A 26305-nucleotide genomic window follows, 5' to 3' on the forward strand; every position below is an offset into this window, starting at 1 on the left:
TTTACCTACATCCTAATGTAGGAAGGATATATTCTGATATTTCCCTGCCTCTCATTCTTTTCCCCTGATCATGGCTTGGGAAAGCAGGCTTTATATCAGGCAGGAGAATCTACACATGTGGGTTTACTTTTTGTTAGATAATTTGATTTGCACTTCTATTTATTTTAGTTTATTTGCTTTCCACTTCAAGTGATTATTGATAAACTTTATGAAATATAATAATTGGAGTTATTGGATATTAATTAGAAACTTACAGAGGTTATTGGACCCAATCCCTTCCTTTTTGAAATGAGAAATACCAGAATCAGAGAATTTAAGTGACTTGCCCAGGGTAACTGTAAAGGGTGAATATTATGGTTGAGACTGAAAATTCTAAATTTAAATGGTTGCCAAGGGAAATCCCAAATAAAAAATACCCAAGTGAGCTGCCAAATTTTTATGGTATTTTAATTACAACAGGAGGAAGAAAATATTAGAGGGAGAGAGAGAGAGGGAGAAAGGGAGAAGGAGAGAGAGAGAGAGAGAGAGAGAGAGAGAGAGAGAGAGAGAGAGAGAGAGAGAGAGAGAGAGAGAGAGAGAGAGAGAGAAGGAGAAGGACGAGAAGGAAAAAAGGGAGAGAAGGAAAGACGGAGAGAAGGAACATTTAACTCAGAACCACTCTGGCTCAGGCTGAGCCAAAGCGGGTATTAAGGCCTTGAAGAGCCAAGGCAGGGAAAGGGATCAGTCTATATCAGTCATGTGACCAATCTGAAGGAAAGCAGTCTTCGGGGCTCCTCCAACCTCAAGCACCAGCCTAGAACTTAACTCTAACCCTCCTCACAGGAAGTCCCGAGAACTCCAGAGGCTGTTCTCTACCTCACTACCTGTTTCTCACATGTGCCAATGGGGGCTCAAGCTTGACCTAGGACCACCCAGAGGTGTATCCCTTTTTTTCACATGTCTGTTGAAGGCCTTATTCTCAAATAATTAAATATTGAGTTTGCTGCAGCCCTTTCTAATCTTGCTGAGTAGGGTGGAGAATGTAGTTTCCAAGACCTGATTCTGTTATTCCAAGTATCTCTATTGTTATTGATCAGGAAATAGCTAAATCATATCTTCTAAAGAATGGTCTGAATAGGGTGGAGTAGTTTTGAAATTCACATCACACAGTAAGACTTAGCAGTAAGGATTTATTAACAGATATATCCTGTTTATAGATTTCTAATCATTTTTTTTATCATGATTATATTATCTTTCAACATCAACTCAAAAGTCTTTATTGATTTTTTGATAGCTAACCAATTCTATCTACTTTTCAAATTTTACCCATAATTGTTTTTGCCTATCAATTTATAATGCAGCTAGTGTTAACTTATAGGATAGCATCCATTGTCATCATCTCTAGTGATTCATCCACTATCATGTGCCAAAAAGAATACCAAGAACCTATCAAGAAAAAAACAAAACAAAACAAAAAAAACCCCACAAACCCAAGATTTTTTTGACTAGTTTTATTATTTAATCAATGTCAGGAGTATCCAGCAGGGAATTCTAAGTTTGAGGTTTAGACACTTGCCTAGAGTCTTGAGAAGTTGTCACTCCCAATATGTGGTGGAGGTAAAACTTGAACAAAGACCTTTCTGATTCAATGACTGTTTCTACTATTCCAAATTGCCTCTCAGAGTTAGGAAACTAAAAGGCAGATTTTATTTTATTATTTAGTGTTTTTCAGTTTTGATTCGCACTTGAAAGTATGATTTCTGTAGTGTTTTACAAATCATTCGAATCCATGGGCTCCTTTGAACAGTATCCTGAAAGAGACACAGAACTCTTCCTTTCACTTTTCCCATATTTGGAAGGTGAAGGATAAGAGCTTAAAAGGAATTGAATCCATTAGCATCATAAAGTGATGCTTTAAATAATGTACATGCTATTGTACTTAACTAGCCATAGTATATTAACCAGAATTTCAAAAGATGTATCCCTCTTCCACTAGGACTTGAAAAGGTACACTTATATATATTTGTACATATATGCCTATGAATATATACACATCTATGCACATATATGTGAAAACAATTATCAAACTACCAAAGACAGACACCCCAAAGCAGTTTTATGTGTGATGATAAGCAGCTATCTTAAATCTAGTCTTCAGTTAGCCAATCAAAAACCCTTTCAAATCCTATATCTCAAATTCCAATCTAAACCTCCCATCCTTCTGCCTTTCTTGCCCCCTAATTTTTATCTCAAATATAATTGAAATTAAAAAATAATATTGATTTTAAAATTGTTAATTCAATTATTTCTAGAAGTGTGGTCCTCCCCTGCCAAGTTGAACTTTCCCTCATAACAAAGAAAAATAATTAAGCAAAAACTTGTGATATAGTCAATGTATATGGCCATTTAAAATGACTCATTAAATCTCTTCTCCACTGTTGAGAGGAGAGAGGTAGGGTTCATTATCTGTTCTTTGGGATCATTATTGATTTTTCAATTGCATTTAGTTTAGCTACCCACCAATGTTCTTTTCATTTATTTTTGGAGCCCTTGTTACAGTTTTATTATTATTATTATTATTTTTAATTTGGCTCATTTTACTCTGAATTATTTTATTCAAATCTTCTCATAGTTCTCTGAATTTTATCTCTTACTCAAAACTCTCAATAACTTCTTTCTATCCCTCTCTAGTTTCTTCTTGCTCCCCCCAGTCCACAATCCACCTTTTTACCTTACATATCTGTCTACCCTACCTTAGGTTCCAACATGAAGCATTACAGTAATGTACTCCACAAATACTAAAATGCTTTTATCCTTCTGGTTTACTAACATGCAATTCAGGAGAGAGAGAGAGTGAGGATGTTCCTAAAAGTTGTATTGCACACTTTCCTCTTTCTGTCCCACAAATGCTAAATATGGAGAAAAAATCATAATACAAAGTTGGTAGACTTTTCTACAAATTTTTATTTTCTTACTTTGATGTGGGTCCCTCAATTATATCTGAAAGTTCTCTTTTATGTGTCTTTTTTATCTCTTATGGAATTTTCCATAATAGTTTTTTTCTAGATCATTCCTTGATCCACATAATTGCAACCTTTTCCTGGACTCATTTTGGCCTCATTGGACATTAGCTAGGTAGGTAGTTAGGTGGAATAGTGAATAAAGCATTGGGCCTGGAGTCTGAAAGACCTAGTTTCAAATCAAGACTGAGGCATTTATTAATTATGTGGCCTAAGGCTAGTCACTTAAACACTATTTACCATAGTTTTTTTCATCTGTAAAATGGATTTCATAATAATACTTATTTCTCATGGTTAGTGTGAGGATCAAAATAGATAATAATTGTAAAATTCTAAGCGCAGTGTCTGGCACATAGTAAGTGCTATATAATATTAGCTATTATACATTACTTTATTGAGGTCATATCTTCATTCATCTGCAGAGATTCAATATATATTTACTCAGTGAATAAATGAATAAATGAGTATCTGAAAACTTAATTGTTTATTATATGATGATTGATAAGATAATGCTATAGAAAGAATAGTGCTCTTAGAGTCAGAAATATGAGTTATTGTAGGTAGGAATTATTTCACTTTTATTTTTGTATTCTTGGCATGTAGCATGGTTCATGGAATACAAAATGTATTTAATAAATACTTGTTCAATTAAAGATGTAGCTCTAACATTTTCTAGCTGCATGAACATAGAAAAGTCATTTAAGCTTTCTGAGCCTTAGTTTTCTCAGCTATTAAAAGGGGGCAATATTACATGCACTACACACCTCACAGACTTGTGAGGAAAGTGCTTTGTAAGTCTTAAAGTACTGTTTATTGTGAGGAAATATTAATTTTTATGTTCAAAGTAAACCATATCATATCGTCTGATTTAGCTGTCCTCTCCTCAGTTGTTTGGCTCATAGGGAATGACTCTTATTTACACATTATCCCCAAATAGTCATTTTTTTCTGAATTATTATATTATATTCTGACTCCAACTGAAGATTACTTTGTAAAATAATCAGTCGCATTTATGTAAATCTTTAAAGTGTCCAAAACATTTCACGTATTTTACCTGTTTTGATAATTCCTTATATGTTCTAGTCTAGGATTTTATTAATAGAAGTAAGGGTATCTGAAGTTCTTGTCTAAGCTATCAATGTAAAAAATGCATATCAGGGAAAGAACACTAATTTTATTTTACTGACAATGCAAAAATGTGAAAGGATACATGCATGTGTACCTGTGAGCCTAGGATAGAGAAAACACATAAAACCCTTGCTAACACATAACTCTTTGAAAAGGGAAATTGGGTTGCAAATGAGAAGACAACATGACATTCCAATAAATACCTATCTACCATAGTTTGTCTCAAAATATAATTGTTACCATATAGGAATAAGCTCCTCTTAGAAAGGAAACATATTTTGGGACAACTAGACGGACAATTCTCTTCCCAATGGATCTAAACTATCTAAATAAGTAACAGATCCACATTCTGCACACATCCCTTGGGCTAGGAAAACTTACACTTATTTCTACAGTCTCTGATTTGCTCAGAAAGAAATAGGATGGAAGAAGGAAACTCCCTTAACAAGATACCCAATCAACCATCTGTAACTCACCAAGTGTGTTGAAGAAAGCCAATGACTAGGGCTGAGATATGGGGTGAAAATAGGATGCAGAGAAAGAAACGTCCCATTGTCACTGCTACAGACTATGAGAAAGGTTCAAAGAAAAGGTGTAAATCAGGTGGTGGGAAAATGATTGGTTGTCTTTCCTTTTTAGGCCAAAGTACCTCACCGGCAGCCCCAGTCATTGAAATGTCAAGCAGTAGTTCCAAGTCAGCCACTTCATATAAGGGCAGCCTTAGTTTCTGAAAAAACAAAAGTTATCCTTTTCCCCTTAAGAATATGATAATGAGCATGCTCATATTCTATATATAGAAAAGTATAAATAATCAAAGGCAAAAAACCTTCTGGCAAGCCTACTAATTTGACCAGGCAACTACCCTAATACCCAAACTGTACTCTGAAAGCCTTGTGCAAATAGTAAAATGAATTATTTTAATATTAATTTAAATTGTACATGGTTCACTTTTTTTAAAAAGCCAGTTTACTCTTCAAAATAGCTTATGTGATAGATATTATCAATTAAATGAGGGGGAAAAAAGCTTACAGGAACCTTAATTTTTCAAAAATATCTTGTTCAATTCAGATTTCCTACAAACCTTGAAATGAGTGACCAAATTCATTTGTAGACAATCCTCCAAATTAAAGAAAACTATTTTTAAGAACACATAATTTAGATGTAGTGCCTTTAAATAAAAAGTGTATATATATATGTGTGTGTGTGTGTGTGTGTGCGTGTTTGTGTGTTTATATACATATATAATTTAACAATTATTTTCAGTAGGAGGAATCACAATCTTTATAAATTTTCTTAATATACACATTACCTGGAGAAGTTATAAATGTGAAGATGGGCAAATGTTGCTTAATAAATGAAGTGTTAAACATAAATGACACTTTTTAACCTATCCCCAAATTCTACAAATTATTGTAGCATCTTTATTTGTGATACATATAACAGTTTGGTTTTTATGTATACTTTCCAATTATTGCACCATGCCCATATGTGTTTACCTTGGTGCAGTCTGTCAGTGAACATAGACTTCATTCCTTTAATTAGAATCTATTTTCAAATGTGGGTATTTTATTTCCCGTTTCCCAAATCATTCTTGTCCTTGCAGACACAAAAGACTGCAGGTTTTTTGAGATCAAAGAAAAGGTCTAAGATTGTTCATGGCCAGACATTTTTGTGCCAATTTTTCCCCAGAAGGCAATCAATATGATAGATAAGATTTTAACTCTTTTTTGTCTTATTTTGGGGCTCCTCAAACATCCAGTAACAGATGACTTTTAAAGGTTTGTATGTTAACTTGAGAGATGAACAATGAGCAAATTTTAAAAAATGAATTATGGAGAAGATTAATTTGAGAATTTCAGAAAGACTGAAACTTGTAATGTTTTGTCTCTTAACATAGCTATCTCTTTTTTGTTTATTGCAGTCTATTCGAGAGGTCACTGGGTATGTCTTAGTGGCTCTTAATCAGTTTCGTTACCTGCCTCTGGAGAATTTGCGTATCATACGTGGGACAAAACTTTATGAAGACCGATATGCACTGGCAATATTTTTAAACTACAGAAAAGATGGGAATTTTGGACTCCAAGAACTTGGTCTGAAGAACTTAACTGGTAAGGAGAATATCTATCAATGATCGTGTCATTCTTTATGCCTTTTGTTTCTTCCTTTGATAATTGGATTGGCTACATACCTATAGAAAGTTACATTTGAGATAATGCTGTATATGTGCATGTATGAATATTTCAAGTATAATATAAGTGGATACGTATCACTTAGCTACATAAAGTCAACAGCATCTATTTTCATTATAGAAAATATGATTCCTTCTGTTTATTTCCAAACATTGTAAATTATAAGAAACAGCATAATGCCATATCTCAGGCAAACAGCAGTTCTTTCAAAGGAAATGTTCAGTAACCATGAAAAACAAGATATGAAACAGGCTTAGGAAAGCGATCTTGGGTGGTCCCAAATGGACAGTAGAGCATATCATCAAATCATAGCAATAAAATCCTAACTCTGCCTACCCTTGGGGCAACTCACTCTGTATTTACCAATACCTAAAGCCTTATGTTTCCTTGAACTATTTCCGTGTTTTGTTGCTGTTACGATTACTCTAGCTTGGCAAATATATTTTCATCACTGATGAAATCTGTACAATGTTTGTATATTCTAAGACTGATTTATTCTCCAAATAATATGCATTTACACGGGGCTTGGGGGTTTGCAAAGCATTTTTTTAAATTCTCATTTTATCCTCACAACAACCCTGAGAAGTAGTTCCTATTATCATCTACATTTTGTAGTTGTAAGCATAGAGGTTGTGACTTGCCCAGGGTCATGCAACTAGCTAATATGTGTCTGAGGTCAGGTTTGAAATCAGGTCTTTTGTCTTGATTCTGGGCCTAGTGAATTATCCACTGTGCTATCAATATGTCTAGATTTAGAGTTTGAAGTAACATAGAGAATAGCTAGTCTAACCCCCTCATTATGTACCTAAGAAAATGAGGTCTAAAGAAAATTAAATGACTTGCCTTAAATCCACCTACATCATTAGCAGTAGAATCTGAATTTCAAAATAAGTTGTCTTGCCTTTGAATCAAATACCCTTTTCATTATACCATACTTTATGATGATGCTAAATGTTCTTTTAAATATCTACATATCTATAAATATATATTTATATAATTTAACAAATTAGATATTGCCATTTTAGGAAATTATCTCATTATCAATTATTCCTGATGCTATTTTTCTTTCCAAGTTTATTGAAAGATCTCAGGTATTATTAGATTAAATTCTGAATTATTTGTGAATATTTAATTCATTAAGCTGTTATTAAGATTTTAAAGCATGATATGGACTAGAATTATACCAATGAAAAGTTTGCCCACATGAAGCTTGAAATCTCATCTAAAAAGAATATAACTAAATTCAAAATGACTAAAATTAAGGTTAAACATATTTGAAATTCATAGGAAGGATTTAAGAGGTTTTAAGGATATAAAAAAATTTAAGAGGGAAATAATTTCTAGTCAACAGATAAGAAAGACATCATTAAGCAAGATTTTAAGAGTTGAAGAGAATTTATTCCAGTCCAGGAGGGATAAATGGACAATTGAAATTCAGTCAGGAGAGGGGAGGATGAGATTTTTGGGGCTATAGTGAAAGTATATTCCTTATAGAGTTTATCACTCATACATAATGAAATAAATCTCCAATTATGCTTTTAGGCATATCTAGCTAGCATCCGTATAGTGTTCATTATCAGTTTCACATCTAACATTCTGAATTTTTAAAATAGTTATTAAAATACTAGAATATTCAATATCCAGAGATAGAAATTAACTTTATTATTCCAGATATCTCTATTCAAAAGACCTGAATTCAAATCTCAGTTTGTCACTTATTACCTGTATGAACTTACACAAGTCACAAACTCTTTAGACCTCCATTTCCTCATCCATAAAAATATCAGGATTGAACTAGAAGACCTCTTTCTGAAATCTGTGCTTACATTTTGTAGACTGAATCATTAATAAATTACTGATCACTGTAACTGGGTGGGAAGTGAAGTTTGCTTTTTCACATATAAATAATTAGGCAATTTCTAATAATTTATGAAAATATTTCTGTGTGATCTTAGGGAAACTCACACTTCTCTGGACTTCAGTTTTCATATCTATAAAATGAGGATGTTTGATTACTTGACATCTATTGTTCTTAATCTATTAACCTGTCTACTTAAGTACTTATAGCTTATCTATCTCTTCTGGTCCCCACTCTTCTGTACTATATTGGTAATGATTTTAAATCCTAGAAAAATTATTTTAAATATGTATATTGACCAGGATGAACATTATTTCATTATAGAATTTTGTAAAAAAATATGTCATCACACTAATATTGTCTTATTGTTAAAAATGAAATTCAGTAACATTCCATTCTGCTGTTGGTATATATTGTACATACATTGTCACAGGGATTTATTGTTGTTATTATTATTGTTGCTGTTCCTGTTATTTTTTAAAATAGAGTTGGGCCACATTTTATTCAACCACATTTTAGAGGAATAAGGATGAGAGACTAAATTTCCAAAAGGATCTGAGAATAGTAGTGACATAGATTTCTTCAATAATGAAAGTACTACTGATGATGAGTTAGAGGCGATCCCAAATCACTTCCAAATTCTAGGTTACACCTTCAGCATTTTCATTTTGTATTTCTTTCAACGATGTGTGTGTGTGTTTTTTATGTTGTTTGTTGTGTTAAGACTCCTTTTCAAGTGGGAAAAAAAAGGCCTCCAGTAGGTAGGTTGGGGTAGATGCCTGAGAACAGCCTATAAATGGGATGAGTCGGAAAAAATTGAAGGATTAAAATCAGGGATCTAAAAATAATACGGTCTAGTTAAAACAGGAATAGAGAACAATCTATTTTCTGCATGATTCCTCTCTGATTATATTAGAGTCGAAATGAATGGAGTTAGGTTCCCACTTTTCTAACACTTGAATCAAGCTATTATTCACTATCTTAAGATGTGCTAATTGAAGAATCTTCCCTTGTAGCCAAGCCACCTCTAACATTTTTTTCTTATTTGTTAATTTTCCACATTCAATAACAGTATTGCTAAACTATTCGATGGATGTTATTTCTTCATAAAAGGGTCCAAACTGGACCAGACTTAAATATGCCTTGAATTTAACATATATAACATTCATAACAAACATACCTGCATAAGTCGTGGGTTATTGGTACTAAGATTTGACAGTTAGTGTTATTTTACTTGAATCTAATTATTATTTTAAAAATCATATCTTTACTATTCTACTATATTCCAAGGAACCTGAAAGCTTTTCTCAAAATTAAACATAGTAGGTGATACAGAAATGATATTTGAGTGAATGAAATGAATGTTCAGAAAAAAATGGGCATCTTTTATTATTATAATCATTATCATAATTTTTGTTATTTACTATTTTCTGAAGTAAAAACAGGGGAAATTAAAGACAATTTGAAAATGTGCCAAACATTATATTTCTTTATAACATTTTATTTGTTAGTGCCAGTAGTATACAGGTGGATTTTGATAAGCACAAACCACACTGCGAACTAAGCCAGGCAAGAGACTTTGAAACAATTGAGGCCCAAACCTGATATGAAATAAAAACTCAGGATGTGAATCTCAAGAGAGTTACATACTAGGTGTATGAAATTCAGTATAACAGTTCAACAAATATTTACTCTGCCTATTATGTATCAGACAAAACACTAGGCACTGGGATTATCAAAGCAAGAAGCAAAAACAGATTCTGCTCTTAATAGATGTATAATTTTTCCTGATAGATATAAACAAAATAGATATAAGGAGATTTTAGTAGCACTAATAGTCGAGAGGGTGGAAATAAGCAAAGTTTCATGTAAGTGGCTTTCGATCTGAGACTTGCAGGAAGTAAGTGAATCTGAGATATAAGTGAAGAGGAAAGACATTTTCAGGTAAGGGATTAGGCAGTACATATGTCAACTGATAAACAGGACAAGTCTGGTTGAACGACCCTGTAAATAAATGGAAGTCATTGTGGAATTTGTCTGGAAATACAGATTTAGACCAAATGGTAAAAGATTCTAAATACCAAACAGAAGTCATAGAAATGAAAACCACAGAATTTCAATAGTGAATGAGGCAAGAATTACACATCAGGTAATTTGGAGAGAAAGAAAGGCCAATAAATGGAAGAGGTGTCATAAGGTTAAGAGAGAAAATGCAATAAAAATCCTCACAGAGAAGATAACAATTCTCTTGATCAGATAAGAATTCTGTTAGACAAAAAAGAAGTATATTTGAAAAATGCTTGGGGAAATGGTATGAAGTGGGGAAAAGAATGTTCATTTCATGTCATAGGTTTAGGTTAGTTTCATGTGTGTGTCTATGTCTTTAATTTTGATAAAGAATAAAAGTTTTAATAAAGAAATACATCTCTACTGAGGGAAATGAGAAAGTATCTTTTAAAAACTTTTTTATTTCCAATGGCTGTAGGTGACTAGAACAAAATGATAAAAATAACAGTAATTCATTATATTTAAAGCTATTTTTGCAGTATATTCTCTATATATGATTTTCATGGTGTGAAAAAAAATTTATCAAATACTTTTAAATGTTTCTGTTGGATTTAAGGGTCAGTCCTTTCCTAAATTTAGGTACATATAATGCGATATGAGCAGCCTACAAAAATCCACATCCCCAAAATTTTGGGAGTACTGAAAAGTTCCTTCCAATTTTTAACTCTAATTGATTCTGTCATAAGGTTTATCTTCAAATGTCATTGTATAATTATATTGTAATTTCATTATAAGTAAATTAATCATTCATTACTGATATTGTTTCATCTACTACATGTTTTCATGTACCCATTGGATAGTTTGAAGCCAAACAGTTTAATAATAATAACCATAACTAGAATCTACTTAAAACTTTAAAGTTTTAAGTTACTTTACATATGTTAACCCATTTAATTAATGATTTAAAAAACTATGTTGTCTAAAAGGTTTAGCAAAGAATCTACTAGCTTGGAAGTCCTGAAAACCTGAATTCTCTTCCTGGCTTTGAGTCCAACTTACTATCATTCTGTCCAATCCCTTCTGTGCTCTCAATGTTAGTCTATAAAATTAGGGATTGGAGCTATACAATACCCATGTTTTCTGAAGCTTTAGTTGATCCTATAATTCTAATTCAAATAGCTTTTTTCCTCTTTTAAATAAAAGTCCTTAAGGGAACTTAAGGTGAGAAGGTATGATTTAAAAATATTTGGTCATGCCCTATATTTCTGATTTGTTATTTACTGATTCAATTACTCACCATTAACCATAAGGAAGAAATAGAAAATTGCATCATAAGTTTCAAACCACCTACTAAGAAGCAACAAGCTGAAATATGGTGAAGCCCACCAGCCTAGTACATGACCTCTCTTTGTCTGTATACTGAGACTCCCATGTGAAACTTTCCTCCAGAGGGCTTCTAATAGTCTTGTTGATAACATTATTTGTAAGTTATCTCTGTACCTTTGTTTAAGATGGACCTTATTTACTGTAATAATGGCTCCAGAGTGTAAAAATAATGGCACTAGTATTGCAATTCTTCCTGTATCTTCTGATTCGATAATCTGCTGATCCAGCTAGCCCCAGTTAACAGTGTTGGCTTGTATCCATCAGTGTCCACAAGTAGGTCTCGGATCATCTGCCCTGTGATTATGAGATCCCACTCTATAAGTGAAATTTGAAGAGGAGTAAATACAAATTGCTTCCCTCATAGGTTTGATAACACCTTGAATATGTACAAATGTTTATAAACATCGTAATGTGCGTAAGTGTTCTTTTGAAGTAGAAAACCACTTGAATAGAAGCTAAATACTCCAAAGAGTTGTAGGAAGGGAAGTAAACCAAGAGGGAAAACAGTAGTTAAAAGTAGAGAGCAAAGTTTCAATTTCTGTTTGCTATTGAATTTGAAAAGAAAAAAAATTTCCTTTAAAAATAATTCTTTTATAATGTGATATAATATAGCAGGATGCCTTTTCTGTAGGATTTCTTTAGCCAAGGGATGAAAGAATATTCATTTAATTGTTGGAGAGTGGACTTTTAAATTCATTTTACCCTGCCTCCCTTTCCTTCCTTAGTGAACAGGTACCAAATAGTCATTTATTAAGTTCCTTCTTATTTATTTATTTATTCATTATTTCAATTCTCCCTGGAGAACAACAACAAAAAAAGAAACTTCTAGTGTTAGGATCATGATACATATTTAACTTGCCATCTAATGGAGTTCTAGAAAGTTATAGGGATTCATTTTTAATCAAAAGTTTTGATAAGGCCTGAATTTTGCTTAACTATAAACTATATCATTTAAATTTCTAGTCACCTTCATTCCTAAATTTCATTGATAATAGAATACTTTGGAAAGAAAACTTAGAGGGAACATTGATAGAGTAAGAAACGCTTATGATCACTATTATTATTATTATTATTAATTAATTGCATAATAACATAATATTAGAATGGCAGAGACTTTATAGATAATCAAACCAAGTCATATAATTTAAATGAGAGGAGACTGAGGCCCAGAACCAATAAATGACTATTTGTGTAAGGTTTGACTAAGAGTCATTGGGAAAACCAATGCCAAAAACCACCTCATTTGCTTCCCTTTCCACATTTCTCTTTAATGATAAGCAGCAATGTGTGCTGTGGATAAAATGATGGATGTGGGTCCAAGTTGTATATGAATTCAGAAGAGTAAATGAAGATCTCAAAGAGACACACAAATGTTTGTTTAATTCTTTGACCCAAAACTCCTTTCAAATTAGCAGTGTTGTTGAAACAGCCTTAATTTATTGCACACATCATGTTTATAACTGACATGCTATTGTCGTCCACCTGCTACTTCTGAGTCTCCCTTGGGGACATGAGTGTATGTGTGTGTGTGTCAACAGTTTTTTTTTCTACTTCCTTAAATAAATATTCAAATAGTCTCCTAATACTTCACTGAGGTTTTAAAAAGAGACTCATTTAATCAAACAGATGTTCCTCCTTTCAGTGCCACTTCTGATATAGCTTTATATATGAAATCTGTTTCTTTGACAGGGAGATGCCTGAGGCTCTTCTTCCCCCTCACTATTTCTATACTGTTACTATCTTCCCTTTTTCTTGGCTTGTCTTCCCTTCTTTACTTCACCAGAACATGCCAAGCACCTGTTGTCTCAGTGGCTCATTTCAGCCTCCCGTCATCGAGTCTCACCCTTCATTGACCCTGCCATTCATCTTGACCTAGACTGCAGACATGTGCTCATTCCTGGAATTCCCTTTCTGAGCCTGGAGAAGTCATTCTTCAACTATTCTCTGGGCTTAGTAACCCGTAAGTGGGTTTAAATAGACTAGTTCAGGGATTGCTGTGGAATGCAGACTGCTTGACAAAAGGACTAAAATGCCTTGTGTTTGTACTGGAAATGAAACGTAGCATTGTCTAATGTTCCTGTTAACAATATTTCCAGAAATATTCACATTTTAAAGAGAAATTATTAGAGAAGTGCCTGTGCTAAAAATATCATGCTATATAAATAGCAGGCTTCAGATGGAAACAGTCAAAAGGATGATCTTTTCTGTTTTTAACATACAGGAATCAGTTTTTAAGGGGACAGAATGAATTTTAGAACTAGTATTTGATTCTGCTTTTCAATCTGACTATTGACATGTGGGCAAGTAGCATCTGTTGAACAAGACTTATGATTTTCTTGTGTTCCAACAGAAAATATACTCATATGTATTTTTTTGATAAATAGTGAGGATGTTATAATAAGTGAAACAAGATCATCACCTTTTATGCTCATTTCTTGGACTCATTTGTCTGACTATTGAACAGGTCATCTGGTAAAGAGGCTTAAGAAATCATTCATGAGGAAGGTAGATGGTTAAAGTAGAGGAAACTAAGGAAGACAAGGATCAATTGACTTACCCAAAGTCACACAACTATTGTGATTGGAGCTGAATTTGAATTCAGAGCTTCACGAGTATAGGCTAAGCCCTCTAACCACTGTACCACCTAGCTGCCTCCTGAGGGTGTATTGATAACATAACCAGAAAAGAGACCAGGAGATTTAGGAAGTAGGTGTTTTCTGGGTTCTGATGAGCAGGTATAGCTTATTATAGTCATTACTCCTGCTGTTGTTCATCACATCATTATTGGAGATCCCTTGCTCTTCCTCAAACTTTGTTAAATTAATTTAGCAATGATAGGAACTAAACAAGAAACCTAGTTACAAATGAAAATCCTGTTCATCCCTCTTAGATACACAGGATAGGAAATATTGAGGGTAAAATTTCCCATTTATGACCCCAAATACAAGTATCAATGATGAATGAACTTTAATCTAAGCAAGAGGATTCAACATTTAATTTTACTTAGAATTTCTGATTACAGTTCCATTGGTAAAAATTTTTATGATTTTTCTGGCAAATTTTCAAATAATCAATTTTTCAATGGCATTAGAAGAGAAATTCACGATTCATGTAGGAATTATGCTACTGTACTACCTAACCTTTAAAGTCTTTTCTATGTCAAAGTTTCTATGATTCCCCAGTAGTTGGCACATAGTAGGTGCTATGTATATGAGTATTCACTTCTCTTTGCTCCATAGTAGGCTAAAAGTTGAGGAGGCTTTGCAATAATAATGAAAAATTCATAATAACTGGAAAGTGTAAGGGTACTTTTAATAAGCAGATAAGCAATTCCATTTTTGTTAGTAGGATGAGGTATATTAGTTTGTTTTTAACTCCATGCTAATAGAATGTGATTTTTTAAAAGTAAAGTGCTAAATTTTAACCTTTATGTACCATAAAAACATTTTTTAGCCTTTATACACCATACAAAAAATGGCTTAAAAACTAAAGGTCTGTGATCTTTTGGAAATGTTATGACAATGCAAATATTTGTTGTCCATTATTTTTCAACTGGTTATTCCTCTAAGATTTGAATAATTCCAAACTAACATCATATAACTGTAATCATTAAGTAAATATTATGTTTCTAGCAAATATTTGCACACAAAAAGCAATGTAAAGATAGGAAATCATGTGTGTAGACATTATTAAAATTGCTATTATTTTCTTCAGGGATATCTTTGAAATCAGAGATACAGGTTAATATGAGATTCTGCTAACCTCTGAGAGGATAATATATTAAAAAATATTCATGGGAGGAAGTTATACAATATTTCAGGGAAAATGCTAAAAGTATCAGGGTCTTATTTTAATAAATATATCAAGTCTTATACCATATTATTTTAATCTTGAATATAATGTGATGACTGGCTTAAAAGTGACTTTGAAAAGAACATTTATTTGTTAACCCTTTGAACTCAATACTTGCCAAATTATAGACGTTAGCAATTACAGGTTTGAAACTCCTAGTTTCGTCCATCAAATTTAGGGTTTGAGTTAATGTTTAGGCAGTACAGTCAGAAATATACCTAGATTATAATAACAGAGGATGGAAACCTAAGCCCTAAATTTAAGGGGTGCTGACTATTCTTTGAGTCATTCAGCAACATAGAAGCAACCTGTACAGTGAAAATAGATAATCAAAATAACATGCTTCTACCTTCCTTTATCCAGTTCATGGTCACCCTAGTAGTTGGCTTTTTCCAGGGATCTCCTACAACAAAACACAAAACACTCACATACATACACACACACACACACACACACACACACACACTCACATGCACACACTCACATGCACACACACACACACACACACACACACACACACACACTCTGCTCTGAGCAAGAGTACATTTTGTGCTAGGCACCCAGTAATAGGTGATCCTCATCCAAGTTTTAAAAATTCATAGTTGCAGTTTGAAATTTAGTGGTTTGGAATTGGATACAGGTGTTTTCCACTTCAAAATATATATTGTGAATATTTATTTAGGAATTATTTCTGTTTATTCTATCCTTAATGATCTCATAAAAATATGAATGAACATGTTGCAATTATTGTTCTACAAAGTTTACTTCTTTGACTAATCTACTAAAAATCAGATGAAGGAGGTTTTAATTTTCCCATGACAGCTTGGCAGCTTTCCTTTTTCCCCCTTCTTCAACTATAGTTTATTAAATACCGATTGGAGTGCATGGCAATTAAAGGAGACCAAAGAAAGCCCCGATGTTATATCCTTCTTTGATACTGTATATTATCATGAGGACAGTTTAGACACTAGGAAAGAATGGCATCAGAAAGAGACATAACCTCCCCATCATTTTTAGCTTGAACCTGATGAGATTTACCTTGTTCACAAACTATAGTACCAGTTAAAATATAAAAGAAGACTTGAGTGAATCGAGATCAAATGCTTTAGTAACTCTTTTATTTTATTTTTTGTATCACAAGCATGTGGCACAGTGATTATACATAGTAAGTGGGTATTTTTTGTTATTGTGTTTTTTATTGTTTTAAATTTTTTTCCAGATTATGTCAATAAAAATTTCAATAATCATTTTCTGACATTTACAATCCATGTTCTATCCCTCCTTCCCACTCCATCCTTCTTCCCCAAGATGACAGGTAGATATGATATGGGCTATATATTCATTATTATACAATACATATCACCATGTTCATCATGTTGTAAAAAAATATATATTGCTAAAATGAGAAAAAATAACAGAGGGAATAAAGTAAAGAATGGCATGCTTCAGTCTGTATTCAGATTCAATCATTTCTTTCCATAACAGTGGATCATCTATTTAGTCATTTGGCTGTTGGGGTTTACCTGGATCTTTGTATTGCTGGTAATAGTTAAATCATTCTCAGTTGAATATTAAACTTTATTGCTTACTGTATACTGTGTTCTCCTGATCTGTCTCACTTTGTGTAATTTATATGTCTTTTCAGGTTTTTTGGTTGTCATCTTTTTTTTTTGTCATTTCATATGGCACAATAGTGTTCAATTAAAAGCAAATACCATAACTTGTTCAGCCATTCCCCAATTGATAGACAGCCATTCAGTTTCCAGTTCTTTAGTAGCCAAAAAAATCTGCTATAAATATTTTTGTACAAGTAGCCCTTTTCTCCTATCTTTGATCTTCTTTGGGAAACAGACCCAGAAGTGATATTGCTACATCAAAAGTTATGCACAGTTAGGGAATGATTCCAAATTGCTCTCCAGAATGCTTGTATCAGTTCACAGCTCCACGAATAGTGTAGTATTGTCATGATTTTCCCACATCCTCTCCAATGGTTATCATTTATCTATTTTGTTGTGCTAGTCTGTCTAATAGATGTGAAGTGGTACCTCAGAATTGTTTTAATTTGAATTTCTCTAATTAGTAGTGATTTGGAGCATTTGACTAAAGATTAAAGTTTTAGTTTCTTCATCTAAGAATTGCCTATATATATATATATATCCTTTAACCACTTGTAAATTTTGGAATGCTTTATATTGTTATAAATTTGACTTGGTTTTCTGCATATTTTAGAAAGGAAACCTTTGTTAGAGACAGTACAATTTTCCCCCATTTGTTGTTTCTCTTTTGCTCTTGGTTGCATTGGTTTGATTGTCCAATACATTTTTAATTGAATGTACTCAAAGTTATTTTATTACATCTCATAATGTCCATTTTGTCTCATTTGGATATAAATTCTTCCCTTATCTACATCTAGTAGGTAAATTATTCTATGATCTTCTAAATAGTGTTTAATAAATGCTTATTCACCAATTACATATTAATCTTTCATCTATTCCTTTAGGTCATCATTTTCATCTCTCCTCCTCTGCCACATATTTTCTATAATGATACTAGAAGTGCCTTGCACATATTAGTATTAGAAATTTATTATTATTCATGTAAAATATGAAACACTACAGAGGAAAGTGATATATATGGATCCAGAAAAATCCTTCTGATCACATTTTCTTTGACACAGTGGCCAAGTGATATGGAAAATTCACTAAATGACACTCTTCAGGATATGGTCACTAACTTCCCCTCCTAAGCATCCAGGCTCACACTGCTCAAAACATATATCATTTTATTTTTATTATGTGTTTAAAAAGCCTCAAATCTGAGCTCATGTAAAATAAGGACACATGCTGCCTGGAAATCCTTGCCTATGATCTTAGTGGCTACCCTGTGTATAATTGTCAGGAAATGTCACATTTCAACACATAACATTCATGAGTAAGTTATGGTACTAGTCATTACTTTATTCAACTGTAAAATATAGGTAATAGATCACTCATAATCGACACCTAAGTTTCTTTACAATTCTAAATCTAGAATCCTATGATACATTCAGCACTCTTGGTGCTCTAGATATCTTTCAAATAGAGTGGTACTTTAGTATTCAAATTTTTAAAATATTTCCTACTTTTCTATATGACTCTAGTTTTTGTAAGTCATAGGTCAAAGAAACTATGATCATACAGAGCAGGTGATAAATATTTGTTGGCCAACTTAAAAACAAACAAACAAACAAAACACTGTTCTCTTGACTGCCCACACTGGAAAGTGTTTGGGTTGCAGGAAAAGAATGTTGGAAACTCTGTCCCACGGCAGAGAAGTTAGTGCTATTCCTGTTTGGACTCCCCATCCCACCCCAGAGGGCAGACTGAGGATCAGTAAAGAAGTTGCAAAAAAGCAAATTCAACACAAGTTCAGGAAAAAACTTTCCTAACCATAACAGATGTTTCTTAAGTAGAATGAATGCATTTGGCTGTCTGTCTTATAAAGAAGTGAGCTCCCCTTCACTGGAAGTCGTCTGAAAAACCCTGGGTTCAGTAACAGGCCAGGTAAAGGGGGAATTCTTGGTTGGAGTGGCCACTGAGAACCCTTCTAATTATGAATTGCTGGAAATCTATTATTCTGTGATAAATTGAAGGCCCTGTCCCAGTGATGGAGAACCTTTTAGAGACCTAGTGCCCAAATTGCTCCCCACTCCCTGCTTTATCCCAGATAGAGAAGGGAGGAAGTGATCCCATGACTGTTGGGTAAAGGGGCAGGGGAAATTAGAAATGTCCTCAAGTGGAAATCTCTACATAAACTATGTTCTATTAATTTCTATAGCCCAAATTATCTTTGATCAACTTGTCTGACAAAATAAATTACTGTCTTTTTTTTTTCAATAAAAGGTTTGCTTTTATTCTAAAATGAATGACCACTTTGTAACATGTAGACATTTTTTTACCATTATGTTTCATGGCTATTTTTGGTGATGGAGGAGAGGGAATTATGGAGGGTTACTACAATATGGAAAATACACTCTTATTTTTTCTAGAATCACTGTTATTCAGTATATGAAAAAAATCTCTTTCAGCTAACTTGATGTAAAAACACAAAATATAATTCTACAGGTCTAGACCACAAAAGTTAATTGTAGGTTAACTTGTTTTTCAACAACTGGTTTTTCTTTCACTTCTTATTTTGCTAGGGAGCTAAATTACTAGTTAGATGCATTCTGCTAGCTTGATAACAGGTCAAAAATAGATATTATTTTGAAATGTCCAACTAAAACTTGAGAGACTAAGTTGATATGATCTATATTTGAGTAAAAATATAGAAGTTGTTTCTTGTGATATGAGAGGTAGAAATTCATTATGTATCTTGGATGTTCTAGAGAAGGCAGCAAGACATGGTAAATAAAAGTTTTCATATGGCATCAAAAATATTAGATTATGAATTTTGCCATGACCTGATTAAGTGACCCTGGGTAAATAATATTTATCAGTACTATAGGCAACTGTCTTAGATTGTAAGTTTTTAAAAAATATTTTATTTAATTTATTGAATATTTTCCAATTACATCTAAAAACTTTTTAACATTCATTTTTTAATTGAGTTACCAAATTTCTACATCCTTTCTTCCTCTACCTGTCATTGAGAAGACAAGGAGTTTGATGTCAGTTATATCAGGAAAGGCATATAAAATACATTCTCTTATTAGCCATGCTATAGAAAAAGAGAAAAAAGGGGGAAAATAAAGTTAAAACAAATATACTTCATTTTGCATTCAGAGTCTGTAAGTTTTTCTTTCTGGAGGTAGACATAATTTTTTAATCGTATATCCCTTGAAATTGTCTGAGATCATGTTCTTGATCAGATCAGGTAATTCTTTCACAGTTACTCATCTTCACAATATTGTGGTTACTGTGTATGGTATTCTGCTGGTTCTGCTCATTTCACTTTACATAAAAGTCTTCCAAGGTTTTTCTGAAACTATTCTGCTCATCAACTTTTATATCACAATATTCCATCACAGTCTTTTATCAAAACTTGTTCAGCTATTCCCAGTTGATAAAGATGCCTGTCAGTTTCCAATTCTTTGCCACCATAAAAAAAGGATGCTCTAAATTTTTTGGTACAAATAGTTTTTCTTCCCTTTCCTTGATCTCTTTTGGGTACAACAGTATCTGGGCCAAAGGGTATAGAAAATGTTATATCCCTTTAAGTCTTGTTCCAAATTCTGTTCCTAAATGACAGGAATAGTTTGTAATCCACCAAAAAAGCATCAGCATCCCAATTTTTCTTAATACCATCTAGCATTTGTCATTTTCCTCTGCTATCATGCTAATCAATCTGATTTGTGTGGGCTGGTCACCTCAGAGTTCTTTTAATATTCATTTCTCTTATCAGAAGTGATTTAAAACAATTTTATGTGACTATGATCATTTGTTTCTTCAGAAAACAGGCTATCTTTTTCATTTGACCATTTAGCAACTGGGGAATGATTTATTATTGATATTGTCAAATATGCTTGTAATTTTTCTAATATTGAAACAAAACTTTATTTATGATATACATATCTAGTACTTCTTAGTTGTGTGACCCTGGGAAAGTCACTTAGCCCCCATTGTTAGCTCTTCACTCTTCTACCTTGGAACAAACACAAGGTATTGATTTTATGACAGAAGGAAAAGGTTTTCTTTTTCTTTTTAAAGTATAAATATAGTATCAGGGATTAGTTTTTACATGATTTTTTGTTTTTTATTACATTTGGTCTTATTTTGAAGGATGTAGGGAGTATGTGGGAACTAATTTTTAGCTTGTTCAATTTCTTTTAAGATAGGGTTATTTAAATATTCTATTTCCACTTCTATTAACCTGATCAATTTTTTGTAAATATTCACATATTTCACTTAGGTTGTTGTCTTACTGGCATATAAATAAAAAAAAAACTTTCAATAATTACTCTAATTTCATCTTCATTAGTAGTGCTTTCATCATTTTCATTTTTGATATTAGTAATTTGTTTTTCTTCTTTCTTTTAAAAATCAAATTAATCAATGGGGGGTGAAATGTTTATACATTTATTATTTACCTTTATTCATAAAGCAAGTTCCTTGGTTAATTTATTAATTTTTCTTTACTTTCAGTTTTATTCATCTTTACTTTGATTTTCAGGATTTCTATCCTGGTCTTAATTGGAAGTAATTAATTTGTTCATTATTTTTTAATGCAAACCCAATACATTGATTTGCTTTCTTTTATTGCTGTATGCATTTAGAGATATTATTTCCTCCCAGTGTATCTATTATTTTGCCTGCATAGAACAACATTTTTTATATTATCTCATTATTATCATTCACTTTAATGAAATTATGATTGTTTCTGTGACTTGTTCTTTGACCCACTCAGTGTTTAGGATTATAATATATGGTTTCCAGTTAATTTATAATTCATGCTTCTATGACCCTTTACTGATATAATTTTATTGCATTATCATCTGAAAAGTGTGGATTTAATATTTCTACTTTTAGACATTTGGTTATTAGCTTTTTATCTACTAGTATGTGGTTATTTATTTTTTATTGACGCCATGTACAGAAAAAAGATATACTTCATATTTCCATTTAGCTTTCTTCAGAGTTCTTTTACATTTTCTGAGATCCTATTAGTGTCCTTAAATTCTTTTTTTAAAATTCATTTTATCTTTAAATTTATCTAGTTCTGACAGGAGAAAGTTGAGGTCCCTCACTAATATATCCCTACTATTTCTTCTTGTAATTTATTAACTACCATTAATAATTGATATACAGTGCCATTATTATATGTGTGTATACATATTTAGTCTTGATATTGCTTCATTGTCTATCTATGGTCTATTTTGGCAACATATAGTTTCTCTCCATAATCCTTTTATTTATGTCTATTTTCATTCTTGTTTGTCCAAGATCCTGATTGCTACACCTGATTTTTTACCTCCATTGAAGTGTAATAGATTTTGCTATATCCCCTTTATTTTAATTTTCTCTGTGTGTCTCTCTGTTTAAATGTGTTTCCTATACACAACATATTGTTGGATTCTGATTTATTTTCCACTCTGATATTTGTTTCCATTTTATTATGGGTAAGTTTATCCCATATACATCCACAGTTATGATTGATAATTGTATATTTCTCTCTATACTATTGTCTTCTCTTCATTCTTCTCTATATCATTTTATCTAGTCCCTCCTCTCATCTGTTTTTTTTCAGGCCATTTTGTTTGTAATGGTAGATAACATTTATCTCCTCCCCCTTTCCCTTATCCAATTGTATTCCTATTTCTTGTTGGTTAAGACAGAATTTTTTTATTTCCCAATAAATGTGTGCATATTCCTCTTATTAAAAAATATTTTATTTTTCCCTCAGCTACATGTAAAATAAAATTTGTCTTTTAAAATTTGTACCAAATTCTCCCCTCCCATCCATCCCTTCTCTACACCTATCCATGAGATACAAGTAATCTTATATAGATTTTTACATGTGCAATAATGTAAAACATTTTCTATATTAAGCACAAAAAATTAAGGAAAGTGAAATATTGTATATTTCAACCTGCATTCAGATCCTATCAGTCTTTCTGGTGATGCAGGTGGCATTTTGCATCATGAATCCTTGAGTTTTATCTTGGATAACTGTATTGCTAAATATACCTAAAACATTCATAATTGTTTATCTTATAATATTACTGTCATTTTGTACAATGTTCCCCTATTTGTGCTCATTTCTGCATTGTTTCATTTGTCTTTCCAGGTTTTTCTGAAATCATTCTTCTTGTCATTTTTTAGCAGCATATAATTCCATAATAATTATATACCACTTGTTCAGCTGTTCTCCTACTTATGGACATCACCTTATTTTACAATATTTTACCACAAAAAACTACTATAATCATTTTTGTACAAACAATTATCTTTTGTTATTTTAAAAATCTCTTTGAGATACAGACTTAGAAGTGGTCTTACTGTATCAAATGATGTAACCCTTTGTGAATAGTTCAAAGTGGTCTCCAGAATCATTCTATCATTTCACAACTCTACCAACAGTGCATTATCATCTCAATTTTCCCACACACCCTCCAGTGTTCATTATTTGCCTTTTTTTTGTCATATTAACCAATCTGATAGGTGTAAGGTGGATATCATAGTTGCTTTAATTTACATTTATCTAATCAAGAGTTATTTTATGGAGACATCCTAGATGACAAAGGTGGTTGAGTCAAGCCTAGAGAGAGAAGTTCCTGGGTTAAAATCTGGCCTTAGACACTTCCTAGGTGGGTGACCCCAGGCAAGTCAATTAACCTTCATTGTCTAACAGCCCTGGAACCAATCAGAACACAGTACTGATTCTGATATGGAAGATAAAGGTTTTACTTAAAAAAGAATTTGTTTGAGAAATTTTTTTCTTCATCTGAAAACTTACTATTGATATCCTTTAACTGTTTGTATGAATGTTTTGTATTCTTATGATTTTTACCAAGTTCTCTATATATTTGAGAAATAATGCCTTTATCAGAAATAAATTGCTTTGAAAATATTTTCAGCTTTTTCCTTTTCTTGCAATCTTGGTTGCATTGATTATATTTGTGAAAAAAAATAAATTTAATAAAATCATAATTATCCATTTTACATCCTATGATGCTCTCTGTCTCGTGTTTCATCATAAATTCTTCCCTTAGCCATAGATTTTGTAGGTAAATTATTCTCTATTCCTCTAATTTGTTTATGATAGTCCCCTTCACAATTTATCCATTTTGATCTACCTTAGTACATGGTGAGATGTTGCTCTATATCCAGCACTGCCATACATTTTCCAATTTCTCAGCAATTTTTCTCAAGTAATGATTTCTTGCCCCATAGCCTGGACCTTTGGGTTTATCAAACAGTAAATAATGAGGTTCCTTTGCTACTATGTATTCTGTTTCTAATCTATTCTGCTGGTCCACCATTCTATTTCTTTGGCAGTACAAAATTGTTTTGATGATTTTAGCTTTGTAATGTGGTTTTAGATCTGGTGTATCAAGGCCACCTTCTTTCACGTTTTGAGTATAGATATTTTGACTTCTTTGTCATTTTCTGAATTTGTGTCTTGATCTTCCCTGTCACCATTACAGATTTTTTATTGTCAGGTTATTTTTGTGTGTTTTGTTCATTCTTCTACCCTATTTTTAAAAATTTGAACTTTATGTTAAAATTGGGTTCTATTTCCAGTGTGGAGAGACACTTTTTCAAACTTTAGGCTTTTTTGCACTGCTATTTTCAGTTAGTTCTGGATGTTTGGAATTTTGTTTTGTTTTGTTTTGTTTTTTTATTCTTCTGGGGTAGGGCCATGTAGGGAGAAGTATGGTCACTGCTCTCCTGTTCTACTTTCTGTTCCTTAGTAAGGAACATCCCAAGGGATTGCATTTAATACTGTTACTCATATCCCTGATCCTGCGGGACTAGAAATGATGTTGCCTGCCAGGGTTACCAGTGCCTTTTGTGTAAAAGTGTTCTTCTCTACCTTTGAAATAAACTATCACCCTGAAATGGATATTAAGAATGGATTTCTCAAGTAGTGTCTGGTCTTACATCTAGTACTAGAACAGTGATCCTCTGTAATTTCTTTTTGGTCAATATACAGTTCTATTTATGACCTGTGGCTCAAGGACTCCTGATGATGCTATTGATTCTGTGACTAACCCCTGGTCCCACTATTCTTGTTACATCCACATAATCTCTGATCCAGCATTAAATCATGTATCAGAGATCCCTCTTTGTCACCTCCTAAATTGTATTGGGATTTAATTATGCCTCATTCTGACCTTACACTAGATCTGCCAATCCAGAATGCAATTTGAGACATTATTTTAAATTGTTTGGAAGGCAAGATTGAGAGAACCCTGTTGAATGCTTTCTTTCCTCTGCCATCTTGACTTCACCTCCAAAAGCACTCTAGATTGCAAGTTACAGAGAAGATATTGATCTTCATTGATAAAGTGATTTTACTAATCCTGTACTAGGGAAAGTTTAGTCCCTATATCCAAGGCCTTAAAATTATGAAAAAACTTGAGAATATAGATTAATTTCTGTTTTTGCTATTTAAAGGATTTTTCCATGTGGAAAAAAAATATGTTTAATGTTCTTTTAAGGCTTATAACCTAATTTTCCTTCAAAAAGTATTGATATAATATATTTTTGTGAAGGAACTTTGGTAACAGGGGAAATGTGCCTAGCATTTAAAAAAATATTTTTATTGTCATTCAAAATATACTTCCTCATTGGTCATTGTTGTAAGAGCACACTCATACATAACCAAAACTCCAAAATATAACCATAAATACACTCATGTGAAAGACAACTCCAACATTTCTTTCTCTGAAAGTGGATAGCATTCCCCATCATTAGTCTTTCAGGATTGTCCCATATCATTTCGTTTCTGAGAGTAGCAACATTTTCACAGATAATCATTGTACAATATAAATGTTATTGCATACAATGTTATCCCAGCTCTGCTTATTTTGCTCTACATTAGTTCTTACTGTTCCTTCCAGCTTTTTCTGAAATCATCTTGCGTATCATTTCATAAGAGCACAATAGTATTCCATCACCAACATGAACCACGATTTTTTTAGCTATTCCTCAATTGATGGGCATCTGCTCAATTTCCAATTCTTTTCCACTATTAAAAGAGTCATTATAAAATTTTTTGGTACAAGTTACTCCTTTCCCCTTTATTATTATTGTTGCTATTGTTGTTATTGTTATTTAAATATAGAGTCAGTAATGGTACTAGCTGATCAAAGGATAGACACAGTTTTATATCCCTTTTGGCATCATTCCAAATTGCACTCCAAAATGGTTTGAGCAGTTTACAACTTTACCAACAATGCATTA

At 32.5% G+C, this 26305-nt stretch overlaps 1 protein-coding gene across 4 annotated transcripts in view; it reads left to right on the top strand.

Moving 5' to 3' along the window:
* Positions 1–26305, top strand: part of ERBB4 (erb-b2 receptor tyrosine kinase 4) — a 1424132-nt gene that overhangs the window by 753280 nt on the left and 644547 nt on the right. For all 4 annotated transcript variants that reach the window (XM_056807930.1, XM_001369059.5, XM_056807929.1 and 1 more), the window contains exon 3: positions 6049–6235. In XM_056807930.1, the coding sequence (XP_056663908.1) occupies positions 6049–6235 (187 nt within the window). The remainder of the gene's footprint in view (positions 1–6048; positions 6236–26305) is intronic.

This window comes from Monodelphis domestica, chromosome 8, assembly GCF_027887165.1.
Source record: "Monodelphis domestica isolate mMonDom1 chromosome 8, mMonDom1.pri, whole genome shotgun sequence".
Lineage (NCBI taxonomy): Eukaryota > Metazoa > Chordata > Mammalia > Didelphimorphia > Didelphidae > Monodelphis > Monodelphis domestica.